The sequence below is a fragment of the Amblyomma maculatum genome, chromosome 4, assembly GCF_055883805.1.
Source record: "Amblyomma maculatum isolate TAMU_Amacu chromosome 4, ASM5588380v1, whole genome shotgun sequence".
NCBI classification, from domain to species: domain Eukaryota; kingdom Metazoa; phylum Arthropoda; class Arachnida; order Ixodida; family Ixodidae; genus Amblyomma; species Amblyomma maculatum.
The window spans coordinates 135,187,225-135,213,128 of NC_139347.1; the positions used below are offsets into that span (position 1 = coordinate 135,187,225).

The 25,904-nt window shown below is 47.6% G+C and overlaps 1 protein-coding gene across 3 annotated transcripts in view; it reads right to left on the reverse strand.

Moving 5' to 3' along the window:
* pps (protein partner of snf) overlaps positions 1 to 25,904 on the reverse strand; it is a 127,733-nt gene that overhangs the window by 59,963 nt on the left and 41,866 nt on the right. For 2 of the 3 annotated variants that reach the window (XM_084602535.1, XM_084602534.1), the window contains exons 9-13: positions 24,201 to 24,327; positions 14,176 to 14,300; positions 12,921 to 13,087; positions 11,916 to 12,017; positions 5,882 to 6,010 (exon numbers count right to left, since the gene is read on the reverse strand). In XM_084602535.1, coding sequence (XP_084458661.1) covers positions 5,882 to 6,010; positions 11,916 to 12,017; positions 12,921 to 13,087; positions 14,176 to 14,300; positions 24,201 to 24,327 — 650 coding nt within the window. The remainder of the gene's footprint in view (positions 1 to 5,881; positions 6,011 to 11,915; positions 12,018 to 12,920; positions 13,088 to 14,175; positions 14,301 to 24,200; positions 24,328 to 25,904) is intronic. The other variant, XM_084602536.1, reaches the window with a different exon arrangement.

Genomic DNA, 25,904 nt, shown 5'->3' on the forward strand with positions numbered 1-25,904 from the left:
ATAGTCGGGGTGCATGCTGTCGCGGTGTTTTCTTTTTTCTGTTTTAGCAACGCCAAGCGAAGCCGCCCGCTTTGCAGAACGTACGCTACGGTGCAAGTCCTTTTCTTCAGCTTTCCTGGACCCAGTTGCTGTCACATTTGTACTGCATTCTTGCAGAATTGCTGCTGCTGTATGCTTGCAGCCGGCATTGAAGCGCAGCACAGCTTCTGCTGTGGCTGCTTCCACAGCAAACAGTGATGAGTGCCGCTCTTTGTGGATCAAGGTCCAGATGACCGAGTGGAAGCTTTCGTTCGAGTTCTGGGTCTTCCCCCGAATGCACCTCTGCAGCAGGCTCTTCTCTGATAAACGACTATAAACAGGCAAAAGAGCATCAGCCACATCTCTTGGCAGACTGTAATTGTGCTTTGGTGCAGGCTCCTCTTTTGCCTTTGCAGCGTTGTGGCGGCACCATGACTTCTCACCGGTAGGACACAAACTGTGTTTGGGGCAGTCATCAGTAGATGTGATGTGGTAATATGTCGCCATCACAGCTCGCTGCATGGCATCCACATCACCTACATTTGATCGAAGCGCTCGGCCATAATATATTGCCAGCTTGTCAACTAGATCAGCTGTCAGCCTTCCTCTGCCGCCAAGACTTTGCTTCCCTGCACCCTTGTGTCTCTGCAAGAGGTTGCGCAAAGCTGCTCCCATACGCTTGTGCACGTGATTTATGCAGTCCTCTTTGACTATTTCAATGTAGCCATAGATTGCAGCATCTTTAAGAGCACTGAACGTGCGACTGTCCCCATCGCATAGCATGGTTGTGTAGCGCATGTTGTGGCGCTGCAGAGATCTTTCAAACAGAATTTTGCCAGCCTCTACTTCCATTTGACCAGCCTTGGAGTTGGTGTTTTTTTGGCACTGGTGGCGTGATTTCCAAAGTTCGTAGCCGTCAGTGTTTGGCTTGGGACCAATTTCGCAGCCCAGACAAAAGTTTGACAACACCACATAATCAAGCACGTAACCAGTGAAGAGTTCCACCACGGCACCGACGCCTATATGTGATGAGTGTCCGCGCGTCATCCATGTGCCGTCGTAGCACACGGCAATGTTCCCCCTATGCCCAAAACACAAGTCATCGTAGACCTTCGCCACTGCCTGCGCGGCTTGTGCCATAGCGGTCGTGGCGGCTCGGGTAGCAGCGGGTTGCAGTGTGTTCTTCAGATGCCGTTGAAACGTCTTGTTGTGCATCCCGCGCCGCGACAACCCCATCGCCGAAAAGATATCGTTCATTGCTGTCTGGCCGTTACCGGTCGACAGCATTGCTCGACTAGCCAGAATATTCAGCTCAAAAGGATTGCACCTTTTCTCGCCGTCAACCCTCCGCGAGTTCCACTCGGCCGCAATCTCACCGCAGTTGTCGCACAGCACGATCAGTTTTACGGCGAGGCCATAGCTCCGGTCGCTGGTAATTAAACGCACGCATCCACGACACGTTTTGCACCGCACGGCATCCAGAAGGATATTCACAATGCTGAGGTCAATTACCGCATAGGAGGCTGTTCCGTCCGCATCTGACTCTGCGGACGCACCACTTGCATCGGCGAACAGCGCGGTCTTTCGTGCCGTCGCCGGCGTCGATACCAGTCTATCAAGCGTAGCCTGCTCACGGGCACTCACTTGAGTTATGTCACTGTTAGTGACAGGCGCGGTATCAATACGTACACGACTGCAGTCGGCACGAAGAACGGCGCCGTTGTCCAGCGGAATCGGAGAAGCGTCGCCGCCCGCAACGTGATCGTCACACAATCCCGCAGCACTGGCACTTGCTTCTTGCACAGTATGCAACGAAGTCGCATTCTTAACGCGTTTCTTTGGTTGCTTTCGCCCGAACTTGTGCAAAGAGCGGTACTTCTTCGCGCCTGGCATGACTCTCGCGTTGCACTAGCGTGGTCGGCAGAAAGACAAAATGGCGTCACTGGGAGTCCGCATTTCAGGGCTAGCTTGCTGGAACCAACCAAACGACGTCATTTTGATCACGTGCCTTAACCGGCCAATAGTAGCGCGCGCTGCATGCTTTTTGCTTGTTTTTTATGGGGAAGGCGGAGCACACAGGGTTGCTTTTCGAAAGAAAAAATAAGCCGAAAGCGCGCGCTTTCGAACGAGACCAAAATCGCCGCGGTGGAGCGCGTAGTTCTCATGCGCCGGGCGATCGAAATTGGGTGTCGTTTGTCCACAATTTAAAGGGCAGTGGGTGTGGTACTGCATTTTTTAATCGCTATAACTTCATAAATAAGCGGGGTATAAGGATGAAAATTTGCGTGCAGATGCGGAATGGTGCGAGGAATACGAAAATGAAAAAATTAAAAATCCGATTTTCAGGCCGATTTTCGGTGCCAAAGAGCCGTGTCCCCCCTTAACTGGACAAATACAGCAGAACTTCTTAATACAGCAGAACTTCGGTGATACAAATCTCAAGGGGATTCGTGTCATCCCAACATTAATTTCTTCAAAACGAAAGAAAATAAGTATGCAGAAGCATCGGAAAGGCAGTTGGGCAGATCTGTTTAGGTTCGAGATGGTTTATCGCACGGTCACAGCTCGCCACTTCTGGCGCACTCAACACAACGCAATGCTGGCGACGTGTGGTCCATCCGCCTCTGCGTACTTGTCGCGGCATGGAGATGGCGACATGCACGGCCCCTCGGCACCACAAACTGTTCGTGGATCACGATCGCAAAGCCAGCTTCTGTGGGATCCGTGCACGCCCGCCGCGTGCACCGCCGCAAGCTTCTGTGGTTGCGACGTCTGCAGTTTGTGGGCCACACACCGCTGAAAGCTTTTCGCGGCGTGAGCCCGACAAACAATAGCGACGTCGGCGAGGTGTGGATCATGTATCCCCGCAAACTGGTCGTGATGCGTACATACAGCGCGGCTGGTGATCGCAGGGTCAACTATGTGCGGGCACTGCGTAGTTCTCAAGGTTGTGGTTGCAGTTTGCGCATTCATATCATCCGTAGTAGCACAGAAGAGTACTCGGAACATCCGAATATTTGCAGATTGTACACAATGCACTATGGCCAGAGAATTTCGAAAATTCGTATCAACCGGATTCGTATCATCAAGATTTTACTGTAGTAAAGTCACTGGGACCGGCAAAAATCTCTACTATACCAGGATCTTTACTAAATTAACTTCTGATGATACATGGGCCTGAAGATGCCGTATTTAATGGCTACTTATTGAACACGTATTGTTGTCTAACGAAAAAAAAAAAAAATCAATTTCTTTCATCTCTCTCTTATCATCTCTGCTCCCATTTTTTCAGTTAAAAGATTTTTTTATATACAGCTTGTGGAAGTACTTCTTAAGCAATAGGGCAGCGCAGATATTAATACAACAGAGTTTGATTAAACCAAAGCATGAACATGCATGATCATGGCGCCATCTTGTGTTGTTTCTGTCTAAGCAGGCCATAGATGAGAAATGTGTGTGGCAGTCAAGTGCTGCAAAACTGCACATGTTGTGCCTCCTGTTCTTGCCTCTGCTGATTTGAGCTGCACAGTGCTGCAAATATTTGGTTGTTTCTTCCCTTTCCTATTTCTCGCTGTATTTTTAGTCTACTTTCTGAATGGATCACACCGCCTTCTTCTCATGGTTTTAGACAGCTTTTTCTTTTTTTTTTTTTCTTACGTGCTGCATGCTTTTTGCCATGGCTCCAAGGCCTACATAGAGTTGGCTTCTCCTGAAAGCTAGTGGTAAAGCCATTTAAAAGAAGACGGTTCTTAAAAAGAAAGAAAAAAATATATAATTGCCTCGCTATTCTAGATAGCGCGTGAGGCGATGTCATTTCGTGGGAAGTAGTCGTCATAGCCAGACGCACTTTACTATATAAGCAATTTTTATCAAAAATGTCTTTACTATAAAGCGGGGAAATGTACAGTCGTCTACGGAAGATGAACTGGGATTTCAGTTTCACTTTGCTATCTCCGAATTTACTAATGCGGGGTTCTGCTAATACCACATTTACTCACATAATGCTCGCACCCCCGAAATTGGGTGTCAAAAATTGAATCTTTTTTTCCTCGCATAATCATCGCAACACAAATTTTACCACCGCAACAGTTGTCTGCTAGTAGTAACAAGAGCCATCTTTGGAGCACTACTAAACCTAGCTGGCCTCATTATGTGCACGCGCCACTAGGCGGCGATAGCATGCTCGGGTAGATCATCATCATCGGTTAGGATCGTAGTCTTTTTTTTTTTTTTTTTACCTCCATGAAGCTTGTAGTCGTCGCCATTTTGCGAGGTGTCTCCTCGTCTCGTCATTGTTCCTTCGTTCCGTCCGTGTTGCTTGCTTTGTTCCACCGTCTACCATGTTCTTGGTGCCACATCGCGGTGGGGCGGTATGCAAGTTATACAGCTGCTTTTAAGCTGAACGCTTTCGAGTACGGGTTACCGCGCTGCCAGCAGGCACTTCTGCGTCAACAAGTTCTGCGTAGTACGGAGACAGCGACTGCAGTGTCAACACGGACTCTGATCAAGTCTCTGATCAAGTGTAGAACTGTATGGTCTGCTGTGAGCATTATACCCCGAAACGCGGGGAGTGATGATGAGCTTTTATGCGGTAAATAAAGTACTTTAGCAATTTGTGCTTTTGGCGACCCTGTACTTTTATACCAAAGGTAAGTTCTGCTTGAAAGTAATGTTTTGGTTATACTTACAATAGCTGACCTACGAATCCCAATTCGCACCTATTTAAATTTGCTTTTAGCGCTCCAAAACATTTGCTCAAAACTTTTCCCCGCATAATGATCGCTCCCCCCAACTTAGCATCAATTTTCAACGAAAAAAAGTGCGAGCATTATGCGAGTAAATATGGTAATAATAATGAGTGGCATCCTCAATAATAACATTTATAATAAAAAGCAGCTGGCCATAGTGTTACTTCCTACGGATTGATGCCATCGTAGCACATGTACAGTGCAATACAATTACGCATCACATGGGCACTTTGAAAAGCATAAAAATTTACAAATGTGAGATTGCAAAATCTTCTGCAAATATCTCTTCTTGGGCCTTGATGATGCCTCGATTTCAAGCACACAAGAATTATAACTTTATACTGTGCACCAAAAACAGGCAGCCTAGCTAACACTAAACATACTGCATAAAAAGCTGCAAAAGTAAACATTAACACAGCCCTGATCACCTGCTTAGCCGATGATGCCTATGATGCTAAAGATTCTGCGGTGCAGGTTTTGTAAAATTCATTCCTACGCAGGCAGGGCAATGGTCGTACAATAATGAGAAGGTTCAGTAAAAAATTGCGACTCCCCATGCAAATCAGGAGTGTTGGTACTACAAATATTACCGACTAGTCTCACAAAGAGCATACCTCAAAACAATTTATTTTTGCAATCACTGGTCACGGTTCATGCATTGGAAGAAACTCGCAGCAGTGGACGCGTATACACTGTTGACTCTGCGATCGCTAGTTGTGCTATACGCCCAGAGAGCAGTCTTCAGCCCCATGCGGACCCACACATCGTTAACGTTGTAATCACCAGTCGCGCTATGCACTGCGAGCGATTGGCGGTCGTGCACGAATCACACATCGACTTCATGAATGTCTGTTGCGCTGTGCGTATCACGAGCTGTGGCTAATTGTGGCCATGTGGCCATAAATAAATACCCTCGTAAACACATCTGCGTGAATACCTTTCCCATGATTCTGCATGCAGATTTTTGTTTGTTTTTAAGATACAAATTTTCGTGACCTTACGAGATTTGTATTACCGAGGTTATACTGTAGTAAACAATTTTGCTGGTCTAAATGAGTTTACCGTAAAGGGGTTCTACTGTAGAAAACTGAGCCATGCGGGCAGTTGTTTCTCACCTTGATAGTTTGGAAGGCATCCTGGACGTACTTGGCAATGCAGCTGCGACCACAGTAGAGGCCGATGCACTCGGCTCTGCGCTTGCACACTAGGCAGTCGCGCACCACTGCCTTGGGCGTTGGGGGGTCCTGTGTGACAAAAGAGATGGCTTGGTTCAATCCCTAAAGCCAGCCATGAGCCACACACAAGAAGGCAACACACTCCATACTCTAACATGGATCCTTCGAGAAACTGATTCTGTACAGCTTTCTCTGATTGGCTGGAGGAGTTGAAGTGGTAATTGTGCAGTCACGTGCCCGCGAAATAAAACGCTGTTGTGTAAATCCCTTTTCAATAATTACATGCTCTTACAAAGCTGAGAGAAGCTGCCAACTCCGGCTGTTCATTTGGGGTTGGAAGGTGGGAGAGGAATGAACTTTCCAGGTCTCTTGGGTGCCGTGTCAGGCACGTTACTGAGAGGCCATGCAGGCATCTTAAGCAGGGTCTCTCTCTCTCTCGCACACAAACATGCACGCATCGCATATGACTGGAAACTGGATAACATTAGCTTAGGACTGTACGCTAATAAGAATGTGTAAGATACAGTCCAGCCCACTTATAATAGCCCCACTTACGACGAACTTTCGCTTAAAAGCGAACGAGACCTGAGCGACCGCTAAAATATTGTTACGTGATGGCAAGCGATGACAACAGGAGAACAGAGGACAGAGAGAAGATGCTCAATGGTCGTGAGATGATGTTTAATGAATCTGTGAGCGGGCCTAGTGCGCGCGCTCCTGCCCGCGCCACTGCTCTCTTCTTCCTCCTTCATCCGTAACATGACCTGGGGCCATCGAGCGATCGTAGACTAGGAAGTTTACCGATGATGGGCGTGTCTGGATGCTTGAAGAAGAGGAAGAAGTAAGAATAGAACGGCTTGCCGGTACAATGTCTGATGCGTAGGTGATGCGCCTCCCCTGGAGCTGTCCATCACCAGAGTCCATGGGACCGATGGCTCGAGGTCACGTCAGGCAGCGTGGGCGGGGGTTTCGTGTTCGTGCCCATCGGTTCCTTTGGGTCATTCAAGTCCTTCTCTTGGTTCTGATTGGTCTACCCGTTCTCCTTGTCTTCAGGTCCGGGCTGGGGGCTGGGCGGTGGTAGTTGGTCAGGTCTGGGCTTGAAGGGCTGGGGGCAAAGCTGCTCGGCGATGTCCCTGGGTCCTCGGTTGATGGTCCCGGCTCACAGATGGCGTCGATGCTCCAAGGCAAAGATGGGGATGACGTACGCCACACCTCCAACCAAATGTTACGTGACGGCAAGCAATGACAACTGGAGAACAGAGGACAGAGAGAACATGCTTGATGGTCGTGAGATGACGTTTAATGAATCTGTGAGTGGGCCTAGCGCACGCGCTCCTGCCCGCGCCACCGCCCTCTTCTTCCTCCTTCGTCCGTAACAATATACATTACTTCAATGGCACAAAATCGTACGTATAACGAGCGTCCTTGAGCGTTGCCGATCGGTTACAGCGAACGGACGGCGTAAACCCGGCGCCCTGATGCGAGATGACGATGGGCTCCAGTCCCTTTCGGTCTGTTTTTGCAATCCTTCTTGCAAGCGAGCTACCCTTTGCTCGCCAACGCGCGCTGTCTACGAGTGTTGGCGTGTGCTGTGCCAGCTTCCAAGGCCACACTGCCGCTCCTCCTCGCAACTCCACTCCCCGCTCCTCTTGCCATTCCCTCGTCTTCGCCTGTCGCCACTAGGGTGGCTAGTTGCCACGGCGCCGGCCGCTGGCATAGTCTTCTAAGTCTCGTTTCCTGGCTGTTCATTGAGCAGCCATGCCAGGGGGCAGACCTCTCCATACACTAGCGGTTGCACTGGTTGCACGGCCGAGCTGAATGCGCAGCAGCGCATGCGCACCACTGCATTCAGTCCGGCCGTGGCAGTTCGTGGCCTCCGTGATGGTAGGCGGTTCATAGCCTTCGAGATCACCCCCTGCGCACGTTTTTGCTGAAGTGATCTCGTAGGCCATGGGTGACTGAAGGCAACAATGGTAGGAGCCAACAGTTGGCAGCACTGATGCTTAGAGATGCCTCTTATTGGTCTCCCCGCTGTGTGTCTGTTCCGTTCTTTCAGCACTTCCTCGCCTGACTGTCGCACGTGCACATGTGCTCTATCAGTTGTGGGGCTTTGTTCTCACTTTCGTTGTATGTGGTGTGAGCACTTCGTCTGTCGGGCCTGAGTTCTATAATTCGGGATGGCGGATGAGAATTACCGGCCTCCAGTGGTCACGAAACGAAAAGCACTGGACATGGCAACGAAGTGAGCAATTGTGACGGAACTGTCTCCAGGTCTCCAGTATGTGTCGAAATCAACCATCTCGACAATCCTAAAGATAAAGGAAAAGATCGCCAGCTCAGATGCCAGCATGGTGGACAGAAAGTGCCTGCGGAAGGCCACCTATGCGGACTTAGAGGATGCAATCCTCAAGTGGTTCGTTGATGCATGGGCTCGCAACATTCCGATAAGTGGACCAATGATGCTGGGCAAAGCCAAAGACTTCGCATTCCTGCTAGATTTTCCCGACTTCTGCCCAGGCAATGGCTGGCTACATCGGTTCAAAGTGCGGCATGGGACTATTTTTAAATTGATTTTCGGTGAGGCAGAAAGCTTATTAACATTGGTCTCTAGAGCATCTAATTGTTCGACGTGCTCAAGTGGAAGGCCCCTTGAAAAAACGAAGTCCCAGAGGGAATAAATCATATGCAGGGCCTCCTGTGAGGACACTACTTGGAGAGGCTGATCTGCAGTGTCGTCGTCGTCATCGCTGTCGTTGCCCGCCGCTTGCACATTTTCCACGATTGCCTCGTCAGTGAGGATTTCGGACGTTTCCACATCATCATCTGCATGCAGAAACTCATCCAGTCCCGATGCATCATTGCTGAGCGCAGACCACAGTTCTGGCATCCCTTCATTGGTCGGAGCTACGCAAGCATCAGCCGCGGCAGTCGTGCGATCCCGAACGAAGCCTGCTTCCCTGAAAAAATTCTGCACCGTCGAAGCATTGAGTTCTGACCATGCACCGAAAATGAACTGAACTGCCATCAGCAGGCTAATCTTAAAATCAGCACTACGTATAAGCACTATGACGCCCACCCGCACACAGCCGCCGCTATCGGCACACAGAGAGTCGGTCGGGACGGCGGCGGGGACGCGACCATGTGACGGAGCGCGGAGGTGGGGGGGGGAGGGGGGCAAGGGTAGAGAAACAGAGTGCTCTCCTCTCTTCGTATCGTGGGCGCAGTCCACTCGTCTCGAGGGGTGGAAGGGTGACATGCAGAGCGAAATGCGCTCGCTTTGCGCGATTGCAGACGCTCGCGTTTTCGTCGGAATCACGCATATTTTATTTTGAAGCTGGGTCACAGTAGCCGGTTTTAATCGTTATAACCGTTAGTGCGGCAACCCATCATTGAGTAAATAAAATTTTTTACTATTGGATTCATAGTAAATTTGTCGGTGACATGGCTGTTCATTGTTATAGCCGATATATTGTAATAACCGGTATCGTTATAAGTGGGCTCGACTGTATTGGTAATTCAATATACGGAAATCGGCTCTAGACGCCGCTTGCGATCATGAAAAATGATACTGTATTTGTCGCATAATCAACCCAGTCGCACCAAGAACCGACCCCCCACATTTACCCCCAAGAATAGGGGGGGGGAAAAAAAAAGAAAAGGAAAAGCGTTGCAAGGTGCGTCTCCATTTCGACCGTCGCATCCACAGCTCATTTATTGGCAGCGCGCGCTAAGATGCTACGCAGCAATAACGTCACGGCGTGTTTATCATACTTTTGGTAGAACCTGCGATGGCAGGGAGCGAACTTCGCAGAGTGCCTGTGATGGCTTCATTGCACAAGCCTGGTTCGATTTATCACGCCGCGCTTGGGTCGGACGTAGTCCACTGCCACAAGCGTGATACTGCAAATGCCGTTTCAAGAAAACAATGTTACAAGTCTGTGCCATGATCACAGCTGATTGGGTGCTTTCGTTGATTCATAAATGTAAGAATGGATGACTCCCGCTAAAAAAAAAAAAAAAGAAAGTCTGCCGCTTCTTAACGTCCGCAGCCGCCATGGCTTACGCTGCGCCGTACGTTCAGCACAAATAAGGACGACTCTTGAAAAAAAAAAAAAAGAAAGAAAGAAAGAAAGATTGCAGCTTTTGAACGCTTATAGCCTACGCTATCCCGCACGTTCAGCACGACAGCAAGGATAAACGACTCCCGCAAAGAAAAAAAAAAAAAACTCCGCTTTTACGTTTACAGCCGCCGGCGCGAAGAGCTTTCACAACACACACTGGAGAAAGCGTCTGCCACGGTCTGAGCTGGCTTGTCCGCGCATGCGTAGTGCGTGCTGCTGCAAATGAAGACCGGGAAAGAGAAAGGAAGGGGAGAGATGAAGCTCAGCAGAAGAGTGAGCACAGCCTTGCGCTTCGCTCTATCGCGTTTTTCCCCTCTCCCGAACACCATGGCTGCATTGGTTCCCTCTCGTTCCTTCATGCACATGGCTTGCAAACGTCGCGTGCTGGCGCACGGCAGCCACAGCAGCAGCGATCACTGCAGATGCAGGTGCCTTTGGGGAAAGGGCACAGCACTGCCCCATACAGCAGTCGCCGAACTGTGCCCTCTCATTCCTTCTGCGCGTGGCTTGAAAACGTCACACGGCAAACAACTGAGGGTGATGCAATCGTCTTTGAGGAAGGCGCACCATCCAATGCGTGGTGCCGGAGTTTGATATATTGAACGACCGGTGAAATTGAATTTGATATACGACGCAGCTTCCCTATACTTTTACATGGGATTTTCAAGGGGATATTCCATGAGTTCGATATAACCAAAATTTGATTTATCCGGGTTCGACTGTATGAGAAGACAAAACAAATAAAAGTCACATGTGTGGGAACTTTACTCGATTAGAATGAAGTCCAAACACACGTGCAAGCACTATCACAAGTCATCATGTGCAGCCCAAGTGTGAGAGTGACATCTTTCATATGGGATTCGCTGTGACTGGGTTTCATGAACAATTTAAAAAAAAAGCAATTATGTTTCAAAAACTGTGCCAACATAGTGACGGCGCCCCTCATGTTCAGGGATGGTGGCTCTCTTTGAAAGCCAAGTTTCTCAAACTGGAGGTCTTTCTGTGTTCCTCAAGCACTTAATTTCACATACAGTTAAACCTCTATGTTAGGGGTTCTCAAACTGGGTTCCGCGGAACACAGGGGTTCCGCGGGCTGTCTTCTTGTGTTCCGCGAGAATCCTCAGAGCTCAGGGCAAGCACTGCTCTTAAAGAAAAATTTAATGGTGAAGGCTTGGTGAAATTTTGGATGGGGACTGCTCCGTTGTTTCCATGCCTCTTTGAAAGGGCAGTGGACATTTTGCTTCCCTTTGCAACTACATATGCATGTGAACAGGCATTTTCAGCCCTCACCTATCTGAAGAACAAGCACAGGAGCCGTCTTGACCCGGCAGCTGATATGAGACTGGCTCTGAGGGGGGGGGGGTTCCCTGGAACTATTTGAAGGCTTTTGGGGTGCCTCCAAGCAAAAAAGTATGAGAACCCCTGCTCTATGTAACAAACCTCCAAGTAGTGAATTCCTGGACATTACGAAGTTTTTCAATTCCCCAGCGCCGCCCCCATTGAAGTGTGTGCATTTCAAAACTCCATGTAACAAAGCGGTGGTTGACCCTGATATAATGAACTCGCGGTGGCGGCCATCTCTTAGATAGTGCTGCATTGCTGGAAATGTAGTAGATCCCTGCAAGTTTCATGACAATAAAACACGAACTGACAGGAGAGGAACATCTACACTAGCAATGAGCGACGGGAGTATATAGCGCGCCGTGTTTCAGCGCTGACGGCGCATATACGGGGCAAATGCAGGAGTCTCACTGCTCTCATGTTTGGAATGTGGCACTACAATACTTGATGCTCAGAAGAAGCAGAAGATAATAGAACAATGAAAAAAAAAGCAAAATGAGGTGTGCAGTTACCAGCAATGTATGTCCACCGCTGCCACATGGTTGCTCGCTATCTCCCGCGCGCCGGTAGAAGGAACAGCGGAGAGCGCCAGCGACGCGTGCCAATTCGGTTTCCTGGGGCAAAGGTGGTGGGTGAGCGGGAACGTGCGCGAAGACGCAGGAGTCCCCCTCGCTCAGCGGCGGAGTGCTCTCTCCCTGACTGACTCCTTCGCCACTCTCCTCTCCCCATCCCCTTGTCAACGCATTGTGCAAACCGCGCCGGAGATGGAAGCTGCGGAGGCTGCTGACGGAGTCGCACCGCTCCCTCAGCCTGATCATGAAACGTTTCAGTGCATCTATAACTTCGAATAATTCTGATTTACTGTAAATATTTTCAAGGTGGTTTCCTTACAATCAATTCTTTATATAGTTTTCATTCTGCATTGTCATTTTGCACCTTCACGCGAAAACTGCATATAACGAAAAACCTGGATGTAATGAAAAGTTGTGGACATTTTGCAGTTTCCTTATAACCAGGTTTAACTGAATTCCTCATCCTCCCCCTAATCTTCTTCTTAGCCATTTTGCCTGGCCTCGCAGCGGTGGTGCAAAGGATAGGAAGCCCGACTACCGTGCCGGAGCGCCCGGGCTCAATCCCGACTGCCAGCGACTGCGTTTTGATGAGGGCGGAACGAAGAGGCGTCCGTATGCTATGTGATGTCAGTGCATGATAAAGATCCTCATGTGGTCAAAATTACTCTGTAGCCCTTCGCTACGGCTCCACTTTCCCCTTTCATTCCCACCTTCCTCCCTTCCCTTACAGCATGGTTCAGGTGTCCACAGAAAACAGTAGGATAGATACTATGCCTTTCCTTTCCTGCAAACCATTTCTTAAAGCCCTTTACCTGTAATCTGGACTTTGCTAGAATTGGTGCTTATAACAGACTCTCTTTCTTTATTATTACTGGTCTTGTACAATAGTCCTAGAGCATTCCTGGAATCGTGTGCATGGATGCTCTTCGCCAGACCTGCACTCACTGTTTTGGTAGGTGGACCACCAGAAGGTGCGCCGTGCTCTTCAGCGACTAGCTTGGACTGGTGGGCTGCCTTGGGCGTGGTGGACTTGTGGCCCTTGGTGTGGTGGGCCTTCTCCTCGAACGACTGACGATGGAGCTCCTTCTTGGCCAGCGTAACATGGCTCTCACCTGCAGGCCCCAAAGGTCTAGGCTGTACCAACGCTGCCTTCGGCAAGTAGAGCTTCACTGAGCCCTCTTACATTTCTCAACCTCCCAAGGACAAAGGAATGAAAAAAGCAGGCCAAACCCCATCCTTCATAAGCCTCAAGAAATCATCCTGACATCAACCGTATCATGCACTATTACCTGGGCAGTGTTTAAGGCCCTTCATTTTCCAAGTTCTTGTTCACTTACAGCTGTCAACTGATTTATTTTTTTGGGGAGCGGGGGGAGGGGCTCTGCATGATACGAGATATGGTTCAAACAGTCCGACAGCTAGAAAAATTCCAGAGCCAAAAAACTCGGGAATGCTAACTTTGCAGTTTCCTGCATTCTATTTGCAAACAATGGCACGAAATTGTATTTGAGCCAAAGATATGCCTTTGTTGTGTTAACACCACTTGACATGATTACCAGACCCTTGATCTCCTCTACGAGGCTGGATGGTGCATCAGGCAACCAAAATACCCTGTCACAGAGGCATTCACAAAGGCTACTGAATCGTTGACAGCCATTGAGTTTCTGAGCTGCTATCAAACTCAAAGGAATTCTTCAATAGTAGCATGGCAAGACCTGATTATCTCAAATCAAGGTGCTGTGGCACCACCATTGACACCAATAATTTTGCAGGCCCAAAGCTATCAGCCATGCAAGTTTAACTAACCCCAAAAGCACTAAAGAAATTGTTTATTCGCTACAGTAGTAGTATTCCCTCTTAAAATTAATTCTGTTGCTTTACAGAAGCTGTATCGCACATGGAAGGAAGCTTTAATTGATTCCTTTTGTACTGCCCACAACAATGGTACTGAGCTTGCTACCGCATTTTGAACCCCAGCCTTTTTTTTTTTTTTTCCCCGGAAAATAAGTTGCCTATTCTGAAGTTCCATTACTGCTTTAGTGATAATATTGCTCTGATTTCATTTCCCAGGGAACTGTTACGAGCACTATGCATCCAGCAGTGTGCATGCTGCCGCTGCTCAAAGACCTTAGAACAAGCTGGTCTTTTTCTGTTAACGAATGCGAATAAGCTCCAACGACCTCCGCGTGACTGCACTTACCCTTGGAGCACTTAGGGCAGACCCACTCCTTATTTTCCTTCTCCAGCAGGCGCCCCTGCTGGCGCGTCACGCCCACGCACGTGCCGTGAAACCAATCCTTGCACCGGTCACACTCGATCATGAACCTGCACACCATCAGAAACCAGCAACAAGCCACAACAGCCACCCTTTAGTACGGCACCCATTCTAGGCAACCAAAACGGATACACAAGTAGAAAGACGCTAGCTAGAACATTGGGCGATTCCACTTAGTTTTACTAGTTGCAAAGCAGTAAGTATACCTTGGTGCATGAGCTGGCTATATGATGGGAACATGAACATGGGACCACTGTGAGCTGTGCCAAGTTAGCAAATAGTGAGAAGGTATTTAAATGTATGCAAAGCATTACTGCTCCAAGCAAAGTGGAATGTGAAAGGCTATACAGCAGTGAGAACAACAAGGAGATAACTTTTCCCCGCAACGATGACTGCAAGGTCCCTTTATGCAATTGCATACGGAACCCGCAGAGCTGTTATGCCGGTGCTAATGTTTCATCAATACTACACTCGATCAGAACTTGGTGTGCCGTGCTTCGTGCATGCAGATGTGTGCATGCAGTAGTGAGGCACAGGAGGACTAAGCAAGATAAGTTATGTAGTGATGAAAAATTACTTCAACAGTGAATAATAGATGGCGAGAGCTAAGTTCACAACCCACTTAGTATGAGTCATGAGATCAGTCAACACGCAAGTGCACAACAAAATGTCCAGCCCCCACGAGCCCAACAGTGGACAAACACGAGGTTGCGAGGCATGGGCAGCCCTGAAGAGCAGGGGCATCGGGCACCACAGGACACCCACTCTCATGCAGGAGGCAAAATCAATGCCGAATGGCAGCACCCACCTACAAGTCAACTAGAGCAATGCATAGTCAATGAGTGGCCAGGTGGTGCGCTTACACCAATGCAGCATCCCCGCATGTGTCCTTTGCTACCACATTTGAGTTCCCCACCTGCTCAGACCCATTCTAAAGAGGACACCTGCCAAAGAGTTCCAGTCCTCTAATACCCCTGCCCCATCACTGCTTTTACAGCAAACTGCTATGACACAGATCAATATGCTTTGCAACACCAAGCTTTCCTGTGCCATGCAATCTACCCTCAATCAAATTCATTGGCTTTCCAAGGCACAATGAGTCGGTGCACACAATCAGACACACACACACAGTGCACCTTCACAGCAGTGAAAAGCTTACCCTCGAGATGGACCCTCTCTAGTTTTGCCTGGTGCTTGATGGAGTAGCCTGCATTTGTTAGTGCATGTGGGTGAGAAGCACTGCTCCAAGCCCCGACCCGGTACCGTACTGGCTCGACTGTTAAGCACCCAGCACCAGACTGCATGCGCCGCTGGCACATGTGCACTGTGCAACCAATTATGCAGCCTCCAGTGTTTCCTCGCAGCCTCCCGAACGGTTTGACAAGAATGAGACTGCCACTCAAGGTTCCCCCGGTGAACATCCCAATGCTGGAGAATGTTTCAACTACTCTTCAACACATGTGGCCCCAAGGAGGCTAGCTGCAGGCAAACCTAATTACAGTGCAAGCTCGTTGGAATAACTTTCACCAGAAGAAGATGGCCTCACTTTCCAATTATCTGCCCACTTCAATCGCTCGAAAAATTGTGCAGCAACAAATAGCGAGCACTATGTTCGAAGTCAGTGGAGTGTTCATGGAGCAAAACTAGACACTGCTGTTTCAGCAAAGCAAACACTGGTTATGCACCAAAGAAACCGATGGAAATGAACAGCAACAAGAGATCCACTTCTTCAGACTTGAAACTACAACAGAGATCCCAAGCAGTCCAATGCAGCCGCATAATACAGTTAATACAAATGATGATGGCATGGTTGTGAGAACTGTATACAACGCTGCCAAATTGCGTAGAATCCTGAACATACTTGTTGGAATGGTATTGCTACCTACTTGTGGTGGAATTGGGATGAATGTAAATGGCACAGAATTTGAAACACTCGAGAGACAGCAGAGTTAAGCAGGTACCCTCAACAAGTTACTAGAGCGAAACCATTAGGCATGTGCAATAATAACTGAAGCAATAGCTCTACGGCTCCCATCGGGCGGAGCACTCGACTGCCATGTGTAGAGAAAATATGGATTGTTTGAAAAGCTCTGAAGTCATACATGAAGTGGCTGAACTAAAAAGTCATTACATTGCGCTTAAAAGAGAAAAATAAGAGTAACGGAGGGTCAGGAGTGAATTTATATTTGTAAATCTCATCTGAATGCGACATAATTTTTCTGAATCCGAATTATCAAGATAAGAAGCATTTCTGCAGCAACTCACTACATGATCTTCCCAGTGGTGCCTCCTTCAGAGATTTGATGAAAGAAGGGGTACACATAAGAAAATCAAAGTACAAAGACAGGACGGTTGAGTGGCCCTGTTCCCATGCCGCCATAATCACTGTCTCGGATTGCCCAGCCTTTGTCACTCATGAAAAGTGAACCGAGGCCCAACAACAGTGCATCTGCTGAACCATGACAGAGACCTCCCCACTCAGACACCACCCAGAGTGCAGCTGAAGAATGAGCGGAGTGCCCCAACACAAAAATGCAGCTTAGATGAGCCATGCAATTCAATATGCATTCTCTCTACAAGGGTGCTCCAAACTGTCACCTCGGATCACTGCACTTTATGCATGGCACTCATCACAAATTTACAAAATGCAGCTGAGCTCCACGGTAACGAAATCACCAAATGCTTTTGTTACTGTCATCTGTCATCTAATCTTTCGTCTTGAATGAAATTTCGTGACGATGAAAATGGGCAAGAACCTGACCCTGCGGAAATAAAACTGTCTGAAAGACAGTCATTGTTATTCGCTATTTTTTCCTTTGCAGCAGCTTCCAAATTCAGTTCTCAAAAACTGCACAAGCTTTCCATAGCCACACTGCCATTGTGAGCGCCAAGAAATGAATGGACGGCGTCACTGCGTCAAGCACGTCCTGCAGGCTTGTCTTTCTCTGGAGCTGGTTGTCACTACTCTCTCCGGTCATGTTGCATGCATTTTTTCAATATGGTGTCACCTGATACTTCCCCACAGGCAATAATCATCCAAATCTGGCACAGCCTCCCTAATACCGTGCAGCTCCAACCATGCGCTGGCCCGTGTGGTCTCTTCTTGGCGGCACACACTCCTGACAGGACCATTGCAACTTGAATGCCAACGAAGGCCACGCACTTGATGCTTGTCTGGAAACTTCTCTTGAAGTGTCAAAAAACTTTTAAGAGCACTGCAAGTCCTGCACTGGAAATTCAAAAGCCCGAGTGTTGCTGCTGCTGCTTTTGCGACACTAGACGAGTCTCGTCAGTTTTTTGCTCGCCATTCTGGTCATGTAACTGTCTCATGACTTGATGACGTCACAACATTTTTTTCAAGTCATCCTGATTATGTAACTTTGTCATGTGACTTCATGACATCACCTCTTTTGCAAGTAACTCTGGTCATGTGATTTCGTGGCATCTTTTCTTGCAAGTCGTCCTGGGCTTGTGATTTAGTTCTGTGACATGATCATGTCATCACTTTTTGCAGGTCATCCTTATTGTGAGACTTGACAACATCTTTGCCTTTTTTTACCTACGTCACTCCACTCCACTCACTATATTCAGAACTCACCCATGTCATATGACTGCCATGAGGTGAATGACATCACTATTTTTACAAGTTGCCTTGTCACGAGACTGTCATATGAATTTACGAGGTCATCAACTGCGAGTTAGTACATGCTACAATAAAAGCTTGTTAATTAGTACTTCACGAAACTGGAAAAAGTGTGAATGATCCAAAATTCAAAATATTGAATGTCCTTGAAAAACTGACAAACGCCTCTTGCATTACTGTAAACTTATTTGGCAAAAAAATTAGCCAACAGTCGCCTGCTTTTTAGATGACAGTAGCAGGGCTGCGATTATTTTTCATCTTCCCATTAAAGTTTTATTGCGTGCCCGGTGTCTGGAGCATCAAGCAAGCCTGCTTGAAACTGGTAATAGCCCGACCCCAACTATTTTTAGATTGAATTGATTGTGAGGCGTCCCCCTTTAGGTGGGCAATAAAAAGTTCTAGCCAAGTCTTGACTTCGGAGAGGAGGCAACTTAGAACTCGAAGTACCCAGAATTCTCCTCCCACAGTCCATGAGTGTATCTTAAAGCCAATCTTAGCCACTGCCTCCGAGGCTTCGGAGGAGGAAACGCTGTACTACTTCACTGGGGAATGAATGATGGGCATCTAAAGCCTGTCACCCCACCTCCCAATGCCTTCGTTCTATGAATTCTCACGGCCCAGACAAAAATGCATAGCACTCAACTTATGTGTCGGTCAGGCACCATTATCTTCCATATGGTGCACAGTACCTAAACGACTACAGTGCCTTGGCTGTGACGATACCTAGGTTACATCACATACGTATGGAGGCCATTTAGTAATTGGCTAGGCTGGCATGCTCTATTGTGAGCTCTATCCCAAGGTATCTATAGGTTGATGCCCATGGGATGTTACGCCCTTGTACCAGTAGTTTCCGCACACAGTACCACACTTTTCCTCGTGCTGAAGTGTAGGCCTACCTGCTCTGCATGCGTGGTGCTGACGTCTAATAGCTTTTGGAGGTCTCCCTCTGAGACCCCCACATGTACAATGTCAACGTAGAACAAGCCTCGTAGGACCTGTCGCACTACCTACCCACTGTCCGTGTATGCCAGGTCAAATCCATCGCAACACCTCTCCAGTTCACCCTCCAGATCACTAAACAGCAGCATGAACAAAAGCGGGTAGAGAGGGCACCCCTGTCGTAGACCCAGCTGCACCTTGGCCGAGCGAGACGAGGCATTGCCATTCACACCACTACTACTTTGGAGTTTGTGTAAGAGAGCATGCAGCTGGGCGACAATCTCTTCTGGTAGACCCTTGAGGCACAACCTATTCCACAGAACATTTTTCTCTGCACAGTCATATGCCTTCTCCACACACAGGAAAACGGCCCACAGTTCTCTGCCATATCCCATCGCGAGCTCAATGAACTGTTTGCTCCTGAATAAACTGTCCTCCCATCAGCCTTGACAAAAAACCCCGCTGTAGCTTGCCCAGCAATTCCTCCCGCTCCGCCCACATCTGGATCCACCTGCTTAAGACTTGAGCGAACAACCTGTGTAAAAGAGTTCACCGTGGTTGGAATGGAAGCCATTGAGCTGCTGCAGTCGCCAGAGCCTTTGAACAGGAATAGCAATTTGCCAAGTCTCAATCTATTGGGAATTTCACCTAACCCTAGGACAGAACTCAGAACTGCTCACAGCGCTTGTCACTGTGCAAAGCTCAGCTTTTTTAGAAGCAATGATGAAACATCATCTCTGCCTGGTGTTGTACTAGCCGAAAGATGCCCACTAAAGTTCTTTGGCAGAGCCTTATAGGCAGAGCTGAAGTGTCCCCCATAATTTTGTTTTGACTTGAGAAGTTTGGACGGTCCTCGAATGTTACATGCAGTTTACAGTTTACACTGTCAGCAGGGTAGCAGGGTAGCAGCGCATCTTGCATGATTTCAGAATAAATTAAAAATGTGAAGTATAACAAATAAAGTCACCACAGCTGAAGAATCAAGAGAACAAAGAGTAAACGTTTATTTCAGGTAATGTCATGGAAAAGTAGGCTGGCCTACTTGACCCTTCGAGCTTCAGGTGCTTCTGGCACTCCCTTTGCAGTGCTTTGTCTTTGTTCACAGACTGTGAAAAAATGCAGCCTTGTGATCACAAAGAACTGAATAATTTTTGCTGTGAGCCCTTTACAATGCGCCTCACAACCAACTTGCTCCACATGTACAGTGCTCAGAAATTGCATAAAATCATGAATGCTGAAAGTGTAAAGTTGAAATGTTGAATGTTGAAAATGTAAAACGAAACTTGATCAGCTTTGGCAGCAGCACATGGGCGATTTCCTCTCCATCCTGCTCACAAACAGCGAAGCAAACAGTGTCAGGCTTTGTTGTCGAGCGAAGCTTGTTCCAGCAGCCTTCGGGCAAGTTAAGATTTTCATAAAAATACTGTATCTCTGCTTCTTGCAAATCGTCGTCCCGCGCAGCTGGAACGGCCGCGATAGAAACACCATGCGTCGTGCTAGCTTGGCATATGCGTGTTGGCTGCCGTGTGCACTTTTCTTCGTTTTGATGGGGGTGCTTTTTGTTTGCAGAGGTTTCTCTCTTTGCATTTGGTCGGGACTTTCTCCGTAAAATACTTGGGGGCATCCGGAAATACTGTGTGAGCAGCGTTGTCTTTCAGGTCATCTGGGAGCAGCGTCGCGATTCGAAGCCGTGACAAGCTCTTCCCGTATAATACATCACTGTAGTAAATAAAAATTCCAGCACCACAGAACCGAGAGACATGGGGTGAAACACAACCCACTTGGGGACCACAAGCAAAGGCAACTGCGCCTGGCTGGCCTGGCCGCGCGTCTTCTGTGGCCATCCGTGGCACACCAGCCGCATTGCAGCGCCTCTCTAGCGGCTCTGAGAATTTTCACTGCGATTTTGCACTCTCCTGAGCAAGGCACGCATACCCTCGCCCGTCGCACTACCCACTACAGCCACCATATCATTACTGTGATGCAAAAAGCTTTCAGCAGTTTTTTGAGGCCTATTCAATAATTCGATCCTCCAGTTAATTAGGACACCTTTGCTAGTCCCTTGAAGGACAAATTAGTGAGACTTAACTGCATTCAGTAGCAATGGAACAGCGCCACCTAGTTTCATGCAGGTCGTTTCTCTACAAAAAAAAAAAAACTGGTTCATGAAATCCTGTATAAAATTTACACCGGATATTTCAGTAGGGCGTGCGCTTAATTTAGTTCGCAAACGTCGCATGAATTCTGAAATAAACAAGATAAACAGTGTTTGCTATTTTCCTTTTTTTTTTTCATTGATTAGATATTTGATTTGATATTCAGTCACTTTTTTTCCATATTTGTATTAGATCCGTATTTGAAAATTTCAATAGTTGCACATCCGTAATCATGACTAATTTCCGTTTCCGTTCTTCAGCACCAGGTGCTGCAGAGCTGTCACAATTGGGGAAGAGCGGCAATCTTGGTCACATAGGTCCCAGAAGTCGTGACATATTGCTTATTACATCATCTGCTCAAGCATACATGGTGCACGTGTCAACACTTTTTGAAAGCTGGCTAAGTGCGCAGGCAGTGCAGTGACATGCTGAAAAAAGCCAGGAGAGTAAGTGCAGCACCGTGCTCTCAAATCGAGTGGTTCCTTTGGGCTGATCTTAGCCCTCGTATTCAGCTTTGTCACACAAAGCAAAAGCAACGCCAATTATCAGTGAAATTCTGTGTCGGTGACCCACAGCTGCGAGAGTCCATCCTTTGGATGATCCAGTTTTCACATTTCAACAGCGCTATCAGCACTAAACATGATCCATTGACTTGACATCGTATAAGTAAGGCATCTGCTGTTAACTTTTTCCCTGCTGCTTTTTATCATGCCGCACATTCGCTAAATGAATGCTTATATTTTGCACTGTTTGAACGCTTGTTTGCGCAGTGCGAAAAGCAAGGATTGCCGATGAATGCGAACTGGGGATGTTTCATAGTTGGATAAATTGGAGTAATAAGGAGAGGCCTTCACCTTGCAGTAGGTATAGCCCAGCTGATGATGATGATAGCTGTGTTGTTGACACAGCGTAGGACTGTCATTCCTCACTCATTGTATCTTCTTTCTGCGATGTTACCAGTGTGCTCGACACTAAATAGCTTTATCTAAAATTCCGGCACCCATTTTATTTATTTATATACAGATGCTGCCACTCTCATCTGGGATTACTGCAGTATAAAAATAAAAATGGGTCAATTTGTCAACAAGCGACACGAACTGCATTCGTCGGCAGACTAGGTCCTTCAGCCTGGCAGGGGCACCTCCCTGCGTTGTGTGTGCGTCTTAGATGTAAAGAATTGTAGATTTTCGACCGCTGCTGTCAAAGTCATGCTCGATGTCCATCTGCATTTCTCAAAACTTGCGAACCCTCTCTGCGCAACTGTCAACACCACACGTGAACCCCTTGGACTCGCTTAGGCTTAAATCAGTGCTTGCCGCTGAAAGATGTCTGTATGAACATATGAAATGTAGTCTCGTTTTTCTTATTTACAATTCAAAGAAAGTACAGAGAGAAGCCAGCCAGATCATAGTCTCGTCGGTGTGGTCGTTTCGCTCGGGCATCGATGACAGCGCATCAGCAACGGCGCCTCTATGCTGATCCGTCCACCAACCGGCGATGCAGCAGCTGGTTGATGTCTAAAGCCAGTGTCTTTGATTGTACTTCTGACCTAGGTTCTTGACCACAGCTTGAAAATGAGTGGCGACATTTTACTCTGCCCACTCGTGGCTACCCGCAGTCCCAAGCCTGCTAATGCCAAAACTCAAAACCGCAAAATACTAAGACAACCCGTAAGAGTGCTGCGTTGCCAATAGTTTCACAGGCATTAGACCTGAATAAGAAGAGCCCACGAAAGCTGGCAGCATGAACTACCAATCCGTTGGTCCCAAAACTGACCCAAGTTTGACGAACTGCCCACCTAAATCGACCATTGTTTGTTTTGCTTTCAGATTTCTAAGCAGTGGAGCCAAACAAATTATTTCTGACGCATTTTTTACGGATTTCACTGCACCAGGAGTTAGCTGGCCATTAAATTTTGTTCCGACCAGACCACGAAAGACATACTTTCCCACTACCGACCGATTCCAACGATGCGTTCAAGCGGAAACCGGTTTCAAGTCATCACTGCCTTTCCCACCCAACTCGCAGATGTTAGCAAGCGCTCCGAGGCCCGTCGAAAAGTTGGCCAAGAAAACTGGCCACAACGCCAGCTGAATGCCACATCAAGAGACCATAGGCCACCGTGCACTATTCAACATGCCCACAATGCTACAGTCCCCATGCACCAACCACCACAGGCACATGCATGTCAGAGCATAGTGTGCTCCATACCCGTGCGCCCTTATGATCAAGTTGCGCAGGTTGCTTCCTCGTCAGTGCACAGTTTATTTTGGAAAAGCATGTGCTTTATAATGTTGAAAAAAAAGAAGTACAGCCCTCAAGAATAACAAGGACTGCTAGCTAGGGACAGGATGCGGGTGCTTAAAAGTCAGCAAATATGGTACCAAGCAAAAAGAACACACAAGCACAACAGGTGACTAAAAGGTGAAAAACCAAGCACCACATGAGGACATGCATCAAGGAATGAAACAAGAAAGCAGAAATGCAGCAAAGCAACTACATACTACATGCACCCAACACAGAACAATACATGAAAGGTACATTTCTTTTCCGTATGTTTGTGATGATAGGCTTAAATGGTGGCAAAAGTTTAACTGACCTCCAGCTGATGATGCAAAAAAAAAAAAAAGAAGCTATTGAACATCAGTAGAGGTGACCGAGAGGCAGAGAGGAGCAGGGATAGAGTTGCAACAACGATAAAAATGATCAGCAATTCAACAGACTGTGACTGAAAAGCTGGGTTCATTTAGGAGGTATACACAAAAGAACAGATTACAAAATACTGCACCTGTTCATTTTGGTAATACCACAAGCTAGACAAGCAGGCTTAGTGTTACTATGAAAATGCAACACTTCCATGAAAAGACAGAGTCATGAACTCATACTGATGACAGCAGACACAATATACATACTTCAAAAAGGAACACACACAGACATTCCAATGCATACAAATCTCTTCGTTATAATGTGCTTTAAAGTCTTAGTAATCGAATGGGTGATAATTTGGGACAACATAAAAAAAAATGCAACTGGGCAGTTTCTTCATCTAGAGCACTTATTGTGAACTTCAGATATGCTTTCTGATATGCCTTTTAATTTAGAGACAAATATTCAAACGCAGTGCATAGCACTGCAGAGGGACACTGAGCGCAGCTACAGGAAGGGGTCGGAAGCTCGTCAGAACGAGCCCCCAAGAGCCAGACACCCACTTGTCATTGTGCGGTTTACGGCAGATGCACCAGAGCCGCTCCGGGTCATCCTCCGAGGACCACTCCGAATCGTGCGCGTCCTCTGGACTGTCCTCCACGTCTTCATCGTCCACACGGCGGCCCATCTCTGCGTGCAGTGGTATGTGTTGCAGCGACAACAGCTTACACTTGCAGGGTGCTCACAAAACAGGACCCCCCTTAAGACATGAAAACAAGATGGGTGTAGTCCACAAGACAGTGGTTGCACAGCAGAACATTTCCTCAAAACAGAAGTCAGTGGTTACTGTCACAAAGTGCTGCTGAAGCCTATGCCAAGTGCCACCGCCGATCAGCAATGTGTGTTCCATGTGTGATCATCGATTGCTCAAAGTGAAATTTATTCCATAACAGAATGATGTTAGGAGAAGAACAGGTAAAATGCAAAAGGAGCTTGAGGGTCCTGTTCTCCTTGTGCACAGAGCAGCGCAATAGCAGGCGGCACATAAATGGACAGACACGTTGGCTGAGCTACCCAAATTAAAAAATTTGCAGGGCATTTAAACGCAACAGCATGAATGGCTCCTGTCTGTGGCTCCTGGGCCACGTATATCTATTCTGCTACTCATTCAATCTTTAATCTGTTAATTTGCGCACATATTCTCCAGCATACTGCTGTAGGCTACCCAGTTATGTGAAAAATCAACGAACTTAGACATCTACAAAGCCCTGCTATAACCAAGTTGCACAAACGTGCCAACAGTGGCCCGAGAGTAACGTGCCTCCCTCATCGCTCAAGATTTCTGGAAGTTTCGATTCTCATCTCACCTGTCCGTCTGAAGCAAGAAGCCAGGGGTGGCAGTTCCTGCAATGTTATGTGGTCTCCTGACATCGCACAACCCACCTTGCCATGTCACCTGCCAGAACTTTGCCCTGCACATTTCTTGCTCCCAATGTCAACAATGCCACATTTTCTGCAGAAAGAGGCCTTTAATGTTCTTGCGCTAATACCTCAATAGCTGCACTCAAATTTTGCATTACTGAGCATTGTAGCCCAGCACCTGCGTAAAGCTAACAAGTGTCCCTGAGCTGTTATTCAGCCTACAAACATCACATTATCTGCAACAGTTTGTGCATGCCAAAATCTGCCACTGCAGGGTGCACGGTTGCGCTCCTCCCTATGCACCAGAATACGAAACTCTCAAACCTAACAATCCAGCACCACCTCTCTCTGGGCTGCCAAAATGTTACAAGTGCCCTTGTACTCTGTTCAACTACCGGGCCTTAAAACCTATGTGGGTGTATAAACATGTCCCTGTCATGCTCCAGCAAGTGCAAGATTTCATCTGGGCACAAGTGTGTTGCCTACGGATGTTGGCTACGGATGTGTGTTGCCTACGGATGTAAGTGTGTTTCCTATGGGATGGTAAAGTTCTATGTGTGACATTCTCAACGCATGCCGAGAGCTCTGCCATTGAGGAATGCCCAGCCTATATTATTATCCATCAAATGTTAAAAATTGCATTCCGAGTATGAAATGCACAAAAATATTCTGAGCGCAGTAGTGATACACTCGTAAGGTTTTTGAAATGGTACTTAACAGAGTGGTGATATCACGTGTTAATCATTCATTGAATGTGTTCTGGGATATGTGGGCATGCATGCAGCACTGTCTCGACTAAACACCAACCAACCGAAAAACTATCAATTTTGCTTCTTGTCTACAGA